The sequence below is a fragment of the Abramis brama genome, assembly GCF_963993115.1.
Source record: "Abramis brama genome assembly, chromosome: 18".
Taxonomy (NCBI): domain Eukaryota; kingdom Metazoa; phylum Chordata; class Actinopteri; order Cypriniformes; family Leuciscidae; genus Abramis; species Abramis brama.
The window spans coordinates 29,524,173-29,540,664 of NC_139980.1; the positions used below are offsets into that span (position 1 = coordinate 29,524,173).

The window sequence follows — 16,492 nt, forward strand, 5'->3', positions numbered from 1 at the left end:
ATCCTCTGAACCTCGCTTCATTTGAACCTGCAACATATTTAGTGCATCTTTTCTGCAGGTGAAGTGCTCCGTTTGGAATGGAACCAACCAGATTGATCTGAGCCCTCTGATCCATCTCACTGGTTACTACACCGCTATCGATGAAGATGTAGACAGGGAGAAGTCTCCTGACTTCTACATCAACATCTGCCAGCCCCTCAACCCCATCCCAGGGGTCAACTGTCCTCCAGGGGCCGCTGTGTGCATGGACCCTGTTAATGGAGAACCAATTGTGAGTAAACACATGAGCAGTGATTTCCACTTTTCTTGCTTTTTTAAGATGGTGTATTGTAGGGAAGCACGATACCACTTTTTCTCAAACAATTCCGATATGAAACTTTGATACTTTAATTTTTGTTACTCGCCGATATGAGTACCGGTACCTGTATTTTCAGTGCATTTTTTTCTATAATTTAAATATAATAATTTAAGTAAATAATTATTAAATTATTTAAATGTATCTAAAAATATTGGGTGAAGAAAGAATATTAATCATATTAGTTGGCTTGATTCGTTTAGCAAATTGCAAATAACATTTTAAGATAAAATCAAATTAAATAACTATATTGTGATATAAAATGACATTAAAAACAAAATGTAATTACTCATATCATGAAATAAGGTTTTGGTCAGATCACCCACCCCTATTCCAGCCTGTTCAGAATTGTGTAATTTTACAGAATGTGATTGATAATATAATTAATACTTGTGTTTGTTTTTTTTAATATATAATTTATAAATCAATGAATTTTAAGTTGTCATTTTATTCAATTACTTTTACTGTTATTTTAGTTTTTGCCGTGGTATCGACTTAGTATTGGAATTGTGATATTTTAGTCAGGTATCATATCGAAGTCATAATTTTTGTATCGTGACATGCTCTCGCTTCTGTGCCGCTGCACACTCAACCCACTCTTCATGTTTTGCTTATTAGCTTGTGCACACCAGCTATACAGTCATAATTACTGTATTTATGCTTAATATTCTATTAATCAGACACAATTACATCATAGACATAAAAATATAGTATTGTTAGTTTATTTTATAACCAATATGCTACAGAAGCCGTCTCGCATGCATAACTTGTTGCACTTTAAATGTAACAATTTAGATGAAGAAAGTTCATACTATCAGTCAAATGAATAGGAATAATGTCATGAAGTATTTTTCATTACTGATACAGAGGTACCAGGGGTTGCTATTGAATCAACCCTAATCTATAATGACATGTTTGAATTAGATTTTAAATTCAGTGTGGGCTTTTCCTTTCTGTGCAGGACATCGGACGCATCACCTCCCCTCCTCTTTATAACACCAACACCAAAGAGGTGGAGATCACCTTTACCAGCACCACCATCTGCCCTTCTAACCACACCTCCAACTACTCCTCTAAGATCATTTTCACCTGCCAGAAAGGGGCAGAGTTGGTAAGAGAGTTGTTGTTGGTTCAATAATTTTGGTATTCGTTTCTGTTATACATGAGTGTAAGTGTTTGTTTTCCACAAACAGGGTTCTCCCCAGATGATCCGGGCACATGACTGTATGTATGTGTTCGAGTGGGCCACTCCTGTGGTTTGCCCGGAGACCGTCACGGCGCAGGGCTGCAGTCTGACCGTCTCCCAACTGCGTTACACCTTTGACCTCTCACCGCTGTCAGGGCCTGTTCAGGTAATGACAAGAGACTTTTTTTCCAGAAAACAAAGACTGAACATTTTAAAAAAGTATGCTAACAAATCTTACAGACACCAAATTTTTGAATAGTAATGTTTATGAAAGAAGACTCTTTTGCTCACTAAGGCTGCATGTATGTGATCACAGTTATAACAGTTTTCTATTTGAATTGTAAAATGTAATTTATTCCTGTGATGTCAAAGCTGAATTACTCCAGTCTTTAGAGTCACATGATTCTTCAGAAATGATCATTCTGATATTCATTCATTCATTCATTCTGATATGCTGATTTGGTGCTCAAGAACCATTTCTTATTAATATCAATGTTGAAAACGGTTATCCTGCTTAATAGTTTTGTGGAAATTGTGCTACTTTTTTTCAGAATGATTTAATGAATAAAGAGATCAAAATAACAGCTTTTTTTTTTTTTTAAATAGAAATCTTTTGTAACATTATTAATGTCTTTACTCTGTCATCAATTTAATGCATCCTCGCTGAATGAAAGTTTTAATTCCTTAAAAAAATTATCTTACCGGCCCCTGAACTTTTGAACAGTAGTGTGTACATATATTCAAAAATCTAAATTTTTGTCAGCTTATAGGAGCATAGTAGCAAAAGAATGATTCTGGAGCTCAGTTTATTGTGTCTTTTAGGTTCCTGGAAGCTTTGGCTCCTTTACAATCAATGTGTGTGGGACTGTGGCAGACACAAAATGTAAAGACAGCGCAGTATGTCTGATCTCCACTGACTCAGTGGCTTCATATGGGAACAGCAAAGTCTTGAACCTAGACTACAAGAGAGAAGAGCAGACTGTGATGATGCAGTATAGTGGAGGAGACACCTGTCCTCCTGGTAAGACAGACACACTGAATCGCTCTAAAAACCTAGTGAACTAAACCACATTTTAAGGCATAATAGGCAGACTTTTGGCAAAAGATAATAATTAATTGTGGTGTTTTGTAAGGTGCAAAGTAAATGTTTCATAGTAAAGGCAATCCCAGAATGCACTGCAATCAAGCAAGTGTAAGCTGGCGCTCGATCGGCCCAAAACCGGCATCCGACCAGCGCGGAAGGTCTTTACATGTTATTGTCTTTTTCTCGAGGCAAAGTATTTTTTTATTTAAATGCAATATATTTGAATATGTATTCTCTCGTTATTTCATCTGACTCCATAAATGAAAAGGTTTTAATGATATCTGTGCATCATTAAATGTGAGCGAATGTTTGACTATTCCTTTTAACTCTTTAATGAAAATAATGCCAAAGTCGGTTAGAATAATCAAATGTAACAATTTATTATGTCAGGTAAATGTATCATGCCAATTTCATAATCAATTCAAAGATAATCGATACAAAACAGCAAATGCTCTGGAATAAAGAGAAGAGATGCAAACCCAACATTAAAATACATGATGCTGAATTCTTTGAGGTCCTTCAACATCATGGGCTCATCTGAGTAACAGAAGGCCCCGAACCCCTTGCTACATTCCATTATATAGACAGACCTCTTTCACATGGAAACGTGGAAATTTACATGGGGAGTAGGAGACCATTTGTCTAGGGACCACCTTCCTTTGTGTGCCAGTTATCCCTAAACTCTTAAAAACCTTATCACCTTTTGTTTTACTTATTTGGAAATGAGACATTTGTACCAGTCGCAATAAGACATTTCAAATGATACTAAATATGTATAATACTCGACGTTAATCATTCACATTAAACCATATATTCTTGGGTGAGTTTTTGGTGATCTTCGCATGGGGGAGAAGGAGGGGGGGATGAGGGAAAGAGATGTAGATTGGGATGACTCTGAGGTGAGACTTTCGTCTCAATAGTGCATGAGGGGGAGTTCAAATGTTAATTTCCAGAGAGGTCCTTTATCCTCTCAGGGTCTGGTTGCTCTTCAACCAGACAGTCCGGCATCTCCTAATTTCTCAATTCTTACACAAGCTCAAAATCTAAGATGGAAGAATCCAGTTACACTTTTTCTCTAAATGATTAAAATTTGTGTTAATTGTCTTTCAGTTACAGATAAAAATGAAGTGTGCACTTTCCCCTTTAATTACCTGGGCACGTCTTATACTGATTGCACAACTAAAGGCAGGACTGATGGAAGGAAGTGGTGTGCAACTACAAGCAACTATAACAAAGATCAGAAATGGGGCTTCTGCTCTGATGGTAAGAATTCCTGGCAGCCTAAAACCTCATAAATTACATGGACTTTTTTTTTTGATAAAGCAACTGGACAAGCTATATTGATGTAAAAAAAAAAAAAAAGTATTATTTTTATTATTATTATTAATGGATTCAGTTCCATTTTAAGGAAGAAAAATAAAGTAAATATTATAATACATAAATAATTGAAGTACAAATGTAAATATTTGTGTTTACAAAATGCAAAAAAAATAAAATTATTTAAACAGTTTTGTAATTACATTAGGTTTCATTTAAACAAGTAATATTTAAAACCTAATTTAATTATTAGGTTCATCATTTTGGCAGCACATAACATGAACATGAACTTAAAGGTGCACTTGGAATTTTTTTTTTTTTGTTAAAAATTTACTTCAATCCTTCTTCCAAAATGTGTTTTTTGTCTTCCCTGATTCACTATGGTAAGCCTATTATAAGTGTTTATATTTTAGACCTGAAGGGATGGTTTTCATGGGAAATTGCGCACATGCGTCACTCGCCCGTGTGTGTCTCGTCATATCCGTAAATAGAGAAAAGTTGCTCCGGCTACACTGATGCGTGTCTGGTGTTGGAGCGGCATTGGTTAATTGTCACAATGAGTGAGAAAGATTGACATGGAGCAGTTAAAACTCCAACCTCCGGGGAATCACCCGTTTTAAACAAAACAACAAACAATTGGTTTGGCTTTTTGGAGATGGAGCAATCCCAATTTATTATTATTATTATTATTATTATTATTATTATTATTTTATATATTTTATTTATATTATTTTATTATTATAAAAGGTATTTTATTGAACAGATAAATTGCCATATGTATTTCTCTTAACAGAGTTCATTAAAGCATTATCTATTGGGAAAGGTCATATTCATCTGCACGGTCACACAGAGCTGAAGGACATCCAAAACAATGTTCTTTTGCAAAATGCATGTTTTGTTTTTTTAACTGCCAGAGGGCCAAAAGTTACATTGTATACCTTTAAATTGTACGTGTTTTATAAGATTTGAATAAGAAATGTTTCTGTCTGCACTTGACTTAAGGGCTGTTTTAAGGTATTTTTATTTTTCTGTGTGTATTTCACAGCAGTAAGAGGGAAGCGTCAGTCATCCATTTTGTTCTCGTGTGACCCAGCGGCGGGCCGTGGCACACCCCAGCTGTTGAGTGAAACCCAAGGGTGTTCTGCCACCTTCCAGTGGCGAACGAATGTGGTGTGCCCACCCAAAAAGATGGAGTGCAAGCTGGCAGGACAACACCAGACCTATGACCTGCGCACCCTCTCTTCTCTTACAGAGCCATGGAAATTTAGCCATGGGGAAGATTCGTGAGTCTCGCACCTGTTGCTCTGTTGAATTTAATTTCACCCTGTTGCATGTATTATTAATAATAATAATAATAATAATAAAATAACAGTAAGTAAAATTGAACCTAAATATACACATTTATAAATAAAAATAATATCCTAAAATAATTATTTATTTGATAATTTTTTATTTTCATTTCATTTCATTATGGTATAGTATCTAGTGATTGGCTGAAAGTATATCCAATATTTAAAAAAAAGAGTAAGATGGACAAAAATGATGTTTGCACTATTGTTTTGTTTGTTTTTTCTCAAAATTATATTGACCTATAATTTGAAGCCATACCAGTTTAAAAAAAATAATTACCAGTTATTGGTATCAGCCAAAATTGCTATATCTATGCAAGTATTTTCCTTTTTGTCCGCAAACATGCATTTCTGGAGTATTCATGTTTTTGTGTAACGCTTTTAAATCAGTAGAACTTGGACACTCGTTTAATCAGAAATTGAACAATTGTGTAATATTGCACCTGCATCAGTACAATTGTGACTTTCATACAAACTGAACAATTTATTCCCACAGTTACTACTTCAATCTGTGCCAGGCCATCCATGGAGGCCAGCCAGGTTGTGCAGCGGACGCCGCCGTGTGTCGCAGACGTGCCAGCGGAAAGACGGAGACTCTGGGCCGTGTGCACACGCAGACCATGGAGTTAATCGGTAAGTGTTTTTAAACCTTCTCTGACATAATTATGGCTTTGTTGGTTTCTCATCAGCATGTATTTTCTCCAGATGGAAAGATCCTGGTCAATTATTCCATGGGTGGCGAGGTGTGTGGAAACAAAAAACCAGCCAGAACGATCATACAGCTGAAGTGTGGCAGCACAATGGGTCATCCAAAATTACTATTAAAGTAAGTAATGAGAAACTTGGCGTGAATGGATTCTTAACTTGTGGTGTTTTAAATCTGTTAAAGTTGGCATGAATTGAAGTTGTCCCGCCCTCGCGCCGTAAACGCGTCATCAGAGAGGAGATGTTGCTGCAAGAGGGAGGGAGAGTTATTTTGATTAAAGACTACGAGGGCACATGATTTAAAAAATTTTGCACAGATAAATCATTTATAATAAATGCTGCAATACTCCATAAACAACAATAATTGACCATTTTAATTCCATGCTGACTTTAATGACATCAACTTCCAACTTCACTTAACCATATGAAAAAAACATATACATATTTATAAAGTTTCCATTGGGAATCTGGACTGTAGTTTTAATGTACTTTTACAGGGCTTTACCACAGTACTCAGGCAGGTAAGTAAGATTCATATATTTGCCTTTGTGTGTTTTAGGGAGGATAAAACTGCATGTGAGTTCTGGGTGGAGTGGGAGACTCGATCCGCATGTGCTGTAAAGCAGGAGGAAGTCGTGATGGTCAATGGAACCATCAGAATCCCCGAGACAGGAGCCATGTTCAACCTGGGAGCGCTTTATTACCGGTGAGTATCTCTCGCTCTCTCTCAGTTCTCCTGCTTTAATACAGAGCCTACAACTACACCACACTACATCTAGTTATGTGCATGAGATAAACAGTGTTTTATCTGTCCCCAGTTTCCACAACGCCACAGGAGACATCCGTTCTAATGGAGATCGCTATATCTACCACATCCAGCTATCAGGCATCACCGACAGCTCCATTTCCAATTGCCTGGGTGCCAATATCTGTCAGGTCAAGATTGAAAGCAGTTACCGCAGAAAAATTGGCTCTTCCAGCAAAGCCAAGTATTATATCAAAGGTAAGAGGAATTCTATAAGGAACCATATCGGGAAATGCAATGTGTGAGCAGTCCTCAAATGTTTCGGTATGTTGGGACAAATGAAAGGCAAAGTTTATTTCCTCCTTTATTTATTTATTTATTTATTTATTTATTTATTTATTCTGTTTTATACACAAAATTGCCAAAATAATTAAAAATATTTCTGTATTTTCTTTCTTTCTCTTTCTTTCTTTTTATTCATTTAATGTTTAATTTTTGTTTGTAAAAACTGCAAAAATATTTTATTTAAAATATGAAATAGTTTGTTTAAAATATGTTCTTTGTTTTGTTTATTTATTTGTAATTTTTTAAATTCTATTTGTAACACGAAATTTTTTTTATATATTTTGGATGATTTTTCTTTACTTTTTCAATATTTGGTCTTTTTTGTAGTATTAGTATTTGGCTTCAATTAGCAAATTGATCAAAAGTCCACTTTCATCACTTAGGGCGAATTTTTAAACAATATATTATTCATAATATATTTTAAGTTTAGGTTACTTATTTTTCTGTAAACAGTTTACTTTGAGGGGGAAAAATATTTCTGTAATGACTTGGCATGTTGTATGTTGTCAGGTGGAAACCTCGACGTCTTGGTACCGTCTGAATCCGTATGTGGGCGAGACAAAACCAAAACCGTGTCCTCGACCATCCTGTTCCACTGCAGCCCTCAAGCAGGAGAGGGTATCCCAGAATTCTTGCTGGAAACGGATGGCTGCCAGTATCTGTTTGTTTGGCACACCTCCACCGTTTGTACAATTTTGTGAGTATCACAAAGCCTAAACATGTTTCCAGGCAGTTCTGATACAGAGATATGTCAGCAAAGGAAGTTTGAGTAAAGTACGTTGGTTCTCCTATTGTTCATCCAGCTCCATGGACCCACACAGCACTGATGGAGGGGAGGAGCATGCGGGATTGTCTGGGCGGAGTCAGGCTTTAGGGGCGGTGCTTAGCCTGCTGTTGGTTGTGCTCACAATCTGTTTGCTTGTTCTCTTGCTGCACAAACGAGAAAGGAGGTAAATGCAACTTAAATTTTATGTGTGCTTTATTTTTTTAAAGAAATTAATACTTTGATTCATGCAGGGATTCATTCAATTGATCAAAAGTGACAGTAAAGACATTTATAATGTTTGATTTCTATTTTAAATAAATGTTGTTCTTTTGAACTTTCTATTCATCGAAGAATCCTGAAAAAAAAATTATCAGGGTTTTCCACAAAAATATTAAGCAACACAACTGTTTTTAACATTGATAATGATAGAAATTGTTTCATGAGCAGCAAATATATAGGAATTCTACTTCTACTTGAGCTGCTTAAAATGTGTTTATATATTTTTAGGCAACTTGTAATGCAGAAAGTGTCGAGCTGCTTCAAGAAAGGAAATCCAGTGTCTTACAAGTACTCCAGGGTAACGTTTTATCTTTTTTTTGTTTTCTTTTTTCTTTTATCATTTCAAAAGGAGTCCAAGTTGAACAGAACGAGTTTGTCCTTAACTCTCCTCGTCTCTGTTCTTCTCTCTCTTTAGGTGAACACCGATGAGGATGGATGTGAAGATGAGATGGAGTGGTTGATGGAGGAGACCGGGACGCCCACGCGGGAGCCTCAAGAGAACGGTCACATCACCACCAAACCCGTCAGCGCAGACGCCCTGCGTTCCTTCTCCCTGGACGAACAGGACAGCGAGGACGAGGTGCTCACGGTCCCAGGGGTCCGAATGGCCCCTTCGTCGTCCTCTTCCTCACGGCTGCGGTCGGCTTTGCTGAAAGCGGAGAGCGATGAGGATCTGGTGGGGCTCCTGGTGGACACACGGAGCAGAAATCAGACCAGATACAGCGATAGAAACCAGAGGAAACCCCAGCCAGACCCTGATGACAGCGACGAGGACCTACTTAAAGTCTGAGCGCGTCGGGCAGCCGAACTGAACTTTTGAATGTTTCTGCCACCACGCTTTAAATGTTCAGTTGCTCCATTTTTTGATTTTCTAAAGGGAAATCTTTGCGAGACCGCTTTCAGGAGCAAGTTAGTCGTTTCGTCCACTAAATAGACTTGATGCCTTCCTGACAAAAATGTTTTTTGTCATTTGATCGTTCATTTGTTCGTTTCCCATTGATTAAGATGAATTGTGTACAGCATCGTATGTGAATTCGGTCTCCCACAAACTTACAGAAATGGACTATATAGATTTTTTTATTGTTATTTAAAGATTTTTGGGTACTGTTTTTTTGTTAACACACCAGCTCACTGGAAAAATACACTGTTTTATGAAATGATTTTGATTGATTGTGGCAGATACAGTCAAAGACCTTTTCTAAACTACAATCTGAAGCAGTATTTCACATATCTTGAGCCATGTAGCACCGAAAGGAGATTGATTCGCTTCAAATATCACGCTTCGCGCTTGCGTTCCACGCCAGCATTAATCTAACCATAACATCCATTCGTCGTTGAGTGTTTTGTGCAATGCTTTTGCCCGCTTGTTCTGCCAAAAAAGCATGTTCTACTTGTCCTACTAGAACACAGAGCGCATACAGAGGTTTAGTGCCACGAAGGAATGACAATGCATGCAGCAGGCTTCCTTTAGAATTGTAATTTCTCATTGCAATCAGAAGTGCATCACAGTGTGCTGTTTATTTGCGTTATGTTAAATTTATGTAATTATTATATTTGCGTAACACTTTACAATGAGGTTGAATTCATTAACATTATTAAATATATTTGATATCATGAACTTACAGAGCCTCTAAAGTGACAAGGTGATGGTAAAAAAAAAATGAAATGAGAGTGGGAGGAAAAAAATTATATTCAATGCTTTTGCGTTCTCTCACCAAACTTTTGCGTTCACCAGAGAAAGTTTGTGTTCACTCGCAAAACTTGTGATGAAAATGATGGGAAAATAATGAAGTGGCGGGAAAACCTATATTTCTATTTCTCAGAGTTTCTCAGGGGAACGCAATATTTTTGGAAGCGATTGCAAATATTTTGCGATTATTATTATTATTTTTTTATTTTTTTTAAGTCTCTCTGGGAAAAGCAGTGCTTTTGCAAAGGAATGCAAAGCATTGAAATAATATAATCACCATTGTTGCACCATTTCGCCTTTGTATGAACTACTAACAGTGAACAATGTTTTTTCCCCCCAGAATTTATTAATCCACATTAATTTATAAGTATACTGTTACTTGTTATTCATGTTCATTCATGAAACATTAACCAACGGTAATTTATACAACTTAATGTATTACAAATGTATTAATATATGTAGAAATGAACATTTCCCTAGATTTATAATTCTGTAAAAGTCTTGTCCATTGTTAATTTGTGATATCTCATGCACTAATTAATGTTAACAAATTGAACTTTATTGTAAAAGTGTTTTTTTTTTTTTTTTTTTTTTTTTAAATGTACGCTTTGCACAGAAGAAATCCGCACCTATGAAAGAAGTCACATGTACAGCAAGCAGGAGAAAGCCTTCTACAAAGCACTTTTCCCGTTAGCATGAACCGTTTTGTTGCTAGTCACATTAATCGAATATTATGCGTTTTGTTTGCTGAATGTGTTGTTTCAGTTTCAGCTCACCTTTAATGTCCTGCTGACTAACTCGGTTTTCAGAAAGATGCATACATTTGCATAAGCTGTGTTGCATTCTGCTGTCCGGAAATGATTTACCAAAACGTTCATCTCACATGGCAATGAAACAGGACACTGGTCCTGTTCGACAGCGTGTGTTACAGTATTTTTCACTCTGGCTCTAATAGGTTGTCTCATAGGCTTGTATTACCCATCCATCAGTGTATTCCTCACATATATGGTTGCCAAATAAAGCCACAGCAGTTCTGTATGTCTTTCATAACTCACTGTTCCTGAGACGGTACATCAAACTGAGGTGAAGCACGACCGGCTGTCTCTAAGTACTTTGCACTTTGGTGGACATTTTTTTTCTTCTGTCCTTTAGGGCAGAAGGTGGACGGTACACTCGATAGCTATTGGTCGTCACGGGTTCCCCCTCTCCCTACTAAAAAAATGTCTGTGACTGCTGTATGGGATATTGTATGGTTTAATTCTCTGAAAAACTTCAAGAGTTCTGAGATCATCTTTTTTTCTGTTAGAAGCTGTAGCTCTTCTCAGACTGTATTTGTCATGTTATACAGCATCTTGTTTTTGGATTTAAATAGTTTATGCTGAGATATGATGGCATTATTTCAATAAAACTATCAGCTGCTCTGCATGCATTCTTACTAGGAGTTCTTGTGGTTCATCTCGCTACTTTAACTATTCTGAGGGCAGTAACTGATTCTCGCTCAAGCAACTGAATCAAACGGCTGTTGGTAGAATGATGGTGTCGGTGTAAATTTGGTCCAGTATAATTTTAACATTATTTATGTATGATTATAGATTTTATAAATATTTTGAACTAGCTTTTATTTTTATATTTTCAGTTTTCATTTAAATTTTTTGGGTTCATTTTGGTGATTTTATGTTTTTTATATTATTATTATTAAATATTACTATTTGTATTACTATTACTATTTTTTGTTTTCTTTTTCAGTTTTAGTTTGCTAATTTTAGTTTTCAGTCAGCAATTTTAGTGCTTAAACTTAACTTAGCTTAAACTTATTTCAGTTAATTGCCATTGCAACATTTCTAATTAGTTTGTTTTTCATCTAATATTGAGTAGATATACGGTTTATCATTTATTTCAGCTTTATTTCAATTTTTATATATATATATATTTTAGTTTTAATTTTTACTTTTGTGTTAATTTGAGTCATTTTATTTTATTTTTTTATATTATTATTATATTTTAAATATTACTTTTTTTTTCTTTTTTTTAAATTTTGTTCCATTTTATTATTTTCCGGTTAGCAATTTTAGTGCTTAAACTTAAATTAATTTACTTAAACCTATTTCAGTTAATTGCCATTGCAACATTTCTAACATTAGTTTGTTTTCATCTAATGGTGAGTATATATTCTGGTTAAGTCTTTTTATAAATTAATATTTAGTTTATTTCCAGTTAGTAATTTTCGTGCTTTAGCTTTTAGTTCACAATGCAACATTTCTATTGTTTGTTTGAAGTTTTTCCTCTAATATTTTACTGTATTTCAATTATCGAAATTTAGACAAATTTAGTTGACGACAAACAAGGTTAGGTTGTTTTAGGGTGAAAAAAGTGCCACTTTTCTCATTGGAAATGGGATAAAATAAAATAGAGGTTTACTTAACACTTACTAAACCGTTTTCATACAACACTTGCTGAACAGAAATTATACAGTAACAAATTGCATAACGGGCTTCAGATGTCACTGGGGGTTAAACTGTAACTTTGTGGCCCCCGTCCCATCTCAGCATGTAATTGGTCAGTCACAGCACGAATATATCAAGTTTCAACCTCCTCTGGACTTTTGGTCAACCAGCTGTGGGTAAATACTCTGTGCCTCCTCTTAGCAGACCTCTTTCTAAAGCTGTGGACGCCTCCACCGCTAGACATACATTGACCATGGCCACTTTCGATGACATCTTAGAGGAGGCCGGCGCATTTGGTCGGTACCAAATGCGAATTTTTCTCATTTTCAGTTTGGTCTCCGTACCGTTTTCTTTCGTCTATGTGGGGATTGTGTTCCAGGGCTTCACCCCGGAGCATTGGTGCCGTGACCCGGGCGTCAGTGAGATCCGGGAGAGATGCGGCTGGAGCCTTCAAGACGCACGCAGGGCCACTGTACCCCAGATGAACGGCTCTGCAGGGATGACGTACAGTCAGTGTAAGAGGTTTGACATGGACTGGAACGCCACCGGTCTCGACTGCGACAATCCAGAAAGTGACTTTGTCCAGGCCCAGCTCTCTGCCACGACGGACTGTTCAGACGGCTGGGAGTACGATTATAATGGAAGACAGTCGTTTGTCACTGAGGTGAACACAAAACAAGACGTTCTTTTGGTGGTAATTGTGTGAATGAATAGAACAATGTCTTATGAGACCTGTGTGTTGCAGTTTGATCTAGTGTGTGCAGACGCCTGGTATGCTGACATGTTCCAAGCCACGCTCGGTATTGGCTTCTTAGTGGGCAGCATTGCAATTGGATACATGGCAGACAAGTATGACAGACACTTTTTAACTTCTTTTTTTTACCATGACATGGGTCTTTTTTTTCTTGAAATAAATATCTAAAGCTCCTTAAACTACATTTTCCTTGATAAGCAACATAATTAAGCTGCATAGGAAATTAAGACTTGTTTCATAGCTTTTATCTTGAAAATAGTCTAGGTGTGTTTTGTCTTTCTGCAATGGCAGATTCTTTCACAATCTGACAGTGGAAAATGCACTAGTTTCAAGACTCAACATTCTCTGAAAACAAGTCTTAAAGGGATATTTCACCGCTGGAAAGATGGATGTGTATTTAAATTGGGTCATTTATGTAGTAGAAATGTGAAATTATTTTAGAAGTTGGTGCCTTCTAGACTGAGAAAAGCCAGAAAATGTATTTTTGGCTCATGTGGATGAAAGACAACAACTCCCAGAATGCACTTGCTTCGCTGCCCTAGGAGGCCACTCCCAAGCCACGTCTTCCAGTAACAGAGGGCAGTATAACCTTATGTAGCCCCGCCCGTTTTCAGCACTGCGCTCGTTGTCTTTTGACTTCCGGTTTGTATTGTCACAGCGATTTTGCGTGTTTATTAATGAACGGCTCGTTTTAAAATCTTCCCGGTCGACTGACATTTTTTAAGACATCTGCTTTAAACATTACAATCCTCATGATAACTTTCGTTAACTTTACATTAAGTAAATCCACTTCAAAAGCTAATTGCTCCTGGACAGCAGTGCCATAGAAATATACAGAGCGACCGCTAAAACGGAAGTTCAAAGACAATATTCTAAAGATGGCAGCGCCCTCGTTTCTCTGGCGCATAAGGTCTATAGGAAGAAATGATACAACTAGGCTACTAGTTGACGAGAAACTGAAAAGACGCTAGGGCTGCACAATATATCGAAATTATCGAAATATCGCAAATATATATATATCGCGATATGCATATCGCAACAGCTTGTAATAATTGGGGTCATGAACAAAAGACGAAGAGAAAATCACTCACTGCTCTTGGCTGAATAACTTTTGTAGCTTTAATAAGAATCAGTATACTGTATATTTAATTCAACCAGTGAAAACTAAGCAGTGTTTTATTTTTACATTTGATTATTCAGTTTCTGTTGTTAAATAACCCTAATGTAGGATAACCTGAAACCCTAAACCCCGTGGTTTACACTGATGTTAAAATAACACTTCCTACGGTAAAACACTGCTGTTCACTTTCAGAAGCTGTATGGATGTTTTCTTGTCACAAAAAGAATGTGAAACACGTATGTAGGTTATATAATTCTAAATATATTTTAAAGATAATTACAATTTTACACACTTTAAGCATTATCTTATCGCATATCGCATTATTTAATGAGTTATTGCATATCGCACTTTTCTTCAATATCGTGCAGCCCTAAAAGACGCCGTTTTATCGTGAGATCCCACCCCCTATGGGCGGGTTGAAAACATGCGGAACGAGCTCCTACTACTGGCTGTAGTCTCTAGTCTCTGGCCAAAAAAAGCCCCCGATAACGCAAAATGACGATTTTTGCATCATCTGAGGGTTTTTTTCCCAGACATGGTGCTTTCAAGTCCTCCTGGGAAGTTCGTACGTACGAGGTGGGAAGTCGTGCTTATAACGGTGCGTTCAAGTCACTTTCGTCGGAGCAAGATGGCGGAGTACTTTCTCTTAATTAATTACACAAAAATACAGTAAGGTTCTTAAACTCTTGTTCTAGAAAATGAAGAACAAAGAAATGTGCATCAGGTGTACTTTGTATTTTTATGTTTTTAATTCATTTATGAAGCCACTGCCAACTCATCATTACATGTTGCATAGTTATATTATAATACTATCATATTCTGTGTTGGCGATTAGCTAACTGGGCTGTAAATAGAAAAGCCTGACAATATCACAGCTAAATACCTTTACATATTGTGTATTCCGCCATAATCACTGACACGCCCCCAACTCGTAAAGATCGGAGCTTAGAGAAAATCCCGAGCTCCCCACTGGTATTTATGACATTGTGGTGGCCTTCAAGTGCGTTCAACTCGTAAATACGATCTATACGAGATGACTTGAACGCACCAATACAATACAGAAATCTCTCGTCTCAGGGGGACATGAGGGAGGGAAGCACGGTCACTCGAAAATACTATCGGGTTTCTACTGATACAAAGCCTAATACTAATCGGTGAAGTATCCCTTTAAGCCAGGGTAACCGTTACACCTAAGGACTGTAAGGCCGATTATGAATGTAATTAGATACTTACGAAAACCTGCCGAACCTTGCATTCAGTCGTGTTCACTTCACAGTCTGTGTTTAAAATCTGCTGCAGTCGTTGGAAACAGTTTGTAAGTGTGTTAAGTTCAGTCTTAAAATGTTTCAGCTGTCGTTATGTGTGTCCCCGGCTTAGGGGCCATTCACACAGCATTTTTCCATTGTTTTTCCATGTAAACATGCGCTAGACTGACGTGTATAACCATTGCACTGGTGTCTCGCGTATGACACTGCGTTCTAAAGTTAAGTTAAAATCAGTTTTAACACGACACTGCAGAAGACACAAGACACGAGCGCAGCGGTTATACACGTCCATCTAGCGCGTGTTTCCATAGAAAAACAATGGCAAAACAATAACTCTTATTAAGGCATACACCAATGACGCAAAGATGTCGTTCTAAAAATCGTTCTAAAAGAATAGCAGAATCTGCATCACAACCATAATCGATATAACGTTAGTTGGAATCATTTTCAGAACGATTTTTTTCCAGCTGATGAACGATAAATCATTGACAGCCAATCAGAATCCATCCATTCTGAGCGTAAGCATTGTGAATGGGCCTTTATGGTATGCTTTGTTGATTCTCAAGTAAATTTATCATGTATTTAGGGGGATTTTTTTTTTTCTGTTTTAGAGGAAAATAAGACATCTTAAAATAAAAAAAAAGATTATTCAATGCAATCATACATGTTTGGATCAGTAAATTAATACTTTTATTCTGCAAGATGGATTATATTGATTAAAAGTGACATTAAAGACATTGATAATGCCACAACAAATATTTGAAATAAACACTGTTCTTTTGAACTTTCTATCCATTAGAGAATCCTGCAAAAAAAAACAAATGTGTCACAGTCCCACAAAAATATTATAATAAAATAATGATAATATCAAGCAGCGCAGCATTGATAATAATAAGAAATGTTTCATGAGGGGTTAGCTAATATGCTGACTTAGCAAATCAGCATATTAGAATGATTTCTGAAGGATCATGTGACACTGAAGACTGGAGTAACGATGCTGAAAATTTAGCGTTGCCATCACAGTAATAAATACAAATTAAAAATTATTTTAAAAGAAAATATTGTAATAATATTTCACAATACAACAT

The 16,492-nt window shown here is 36.6% G+C and overlaps 2 protein-coding genes across 2 annotated transcripts in view; both read left to right on the forward strand.

Annotated features, from left to right (window-relative positions):
- Positions 1-11,256, forward strand: part of igf2r (insulin-like growth factor 2 receptor) — a 38,589-nt gene extending 27,333 nt beyond the window's left edge. The window contains exons 34-47 of the mRNA XM_084091018.1: positions 59-271; positions 1,317-1,466; positions 1,549-1,707; positions 2,364-2,562; positions 3,736-3,888; positions 4,988-5,225; positions 5,788-5,924; positions 5,997-6,117; positions 6,556-6,702; positions 6,815-6,999; positions 7,597-7,783; positions 7,890-8,036; positions 8,360-8,429; positions 8,547-11,256. Of these exons, the coding sequence (XP_083947144.1) occupies positions 59-271; positions 1,317-1,466; positions 1,549-1,707; positions 2,364-2,562; positions 3,736-3,888; positions 4,988-5,225; positions 5,788-5,924; positions 5,997-6,117; positions 6,556-6,702; positions 6,815-6,999; positions 7,597-7,783; positions 7,890-8,036; positions 8,360-8,429; positions 8,547-8,921 (2,481 nt within the window). The 3' untranslated portion in view covers positions 8,922-11,256. The remainder of the gene's footprint in view (positions 1-58; positions 272-1,316; positions 1,467-1,548; positions 1,708-2,363; positions 2,563-3,735; positions 3,889-4,987; positions 5,226-5,787; positions 5,925-5,996; positions 6,118-6,555; positions 6,703-6,814; positions 7,000-7,596; positions 7,784-7,889; positions 8,037-8,359; positions 8,430-8,546) is intronic.
- A 1,174-nt stretch (positions 11,257-12,430) lies between these two features.
- The window catches only part of slc22a2 (solute carrier family 22 member 2), an 8,720-nt gene continuing 4,658 nt past the window's right edge, over positions 12,431-16,492 (forward strand). The window contains exons 1-2 of the mRNA XM_084091372.1: positions 12,431-12,929; positions 13,011-13,114. Of these exons, the coding sequence (XP_083947498.1) occupies positions 12,519-12,929; positions 13,011-13,114 (515 nt within the window). The 5' untranslated portion in view covers positions 12,431-12,518. The remainder of the gene's footprint in view (positions 12,930-13,010; positions 13,115-16,492) is intronic.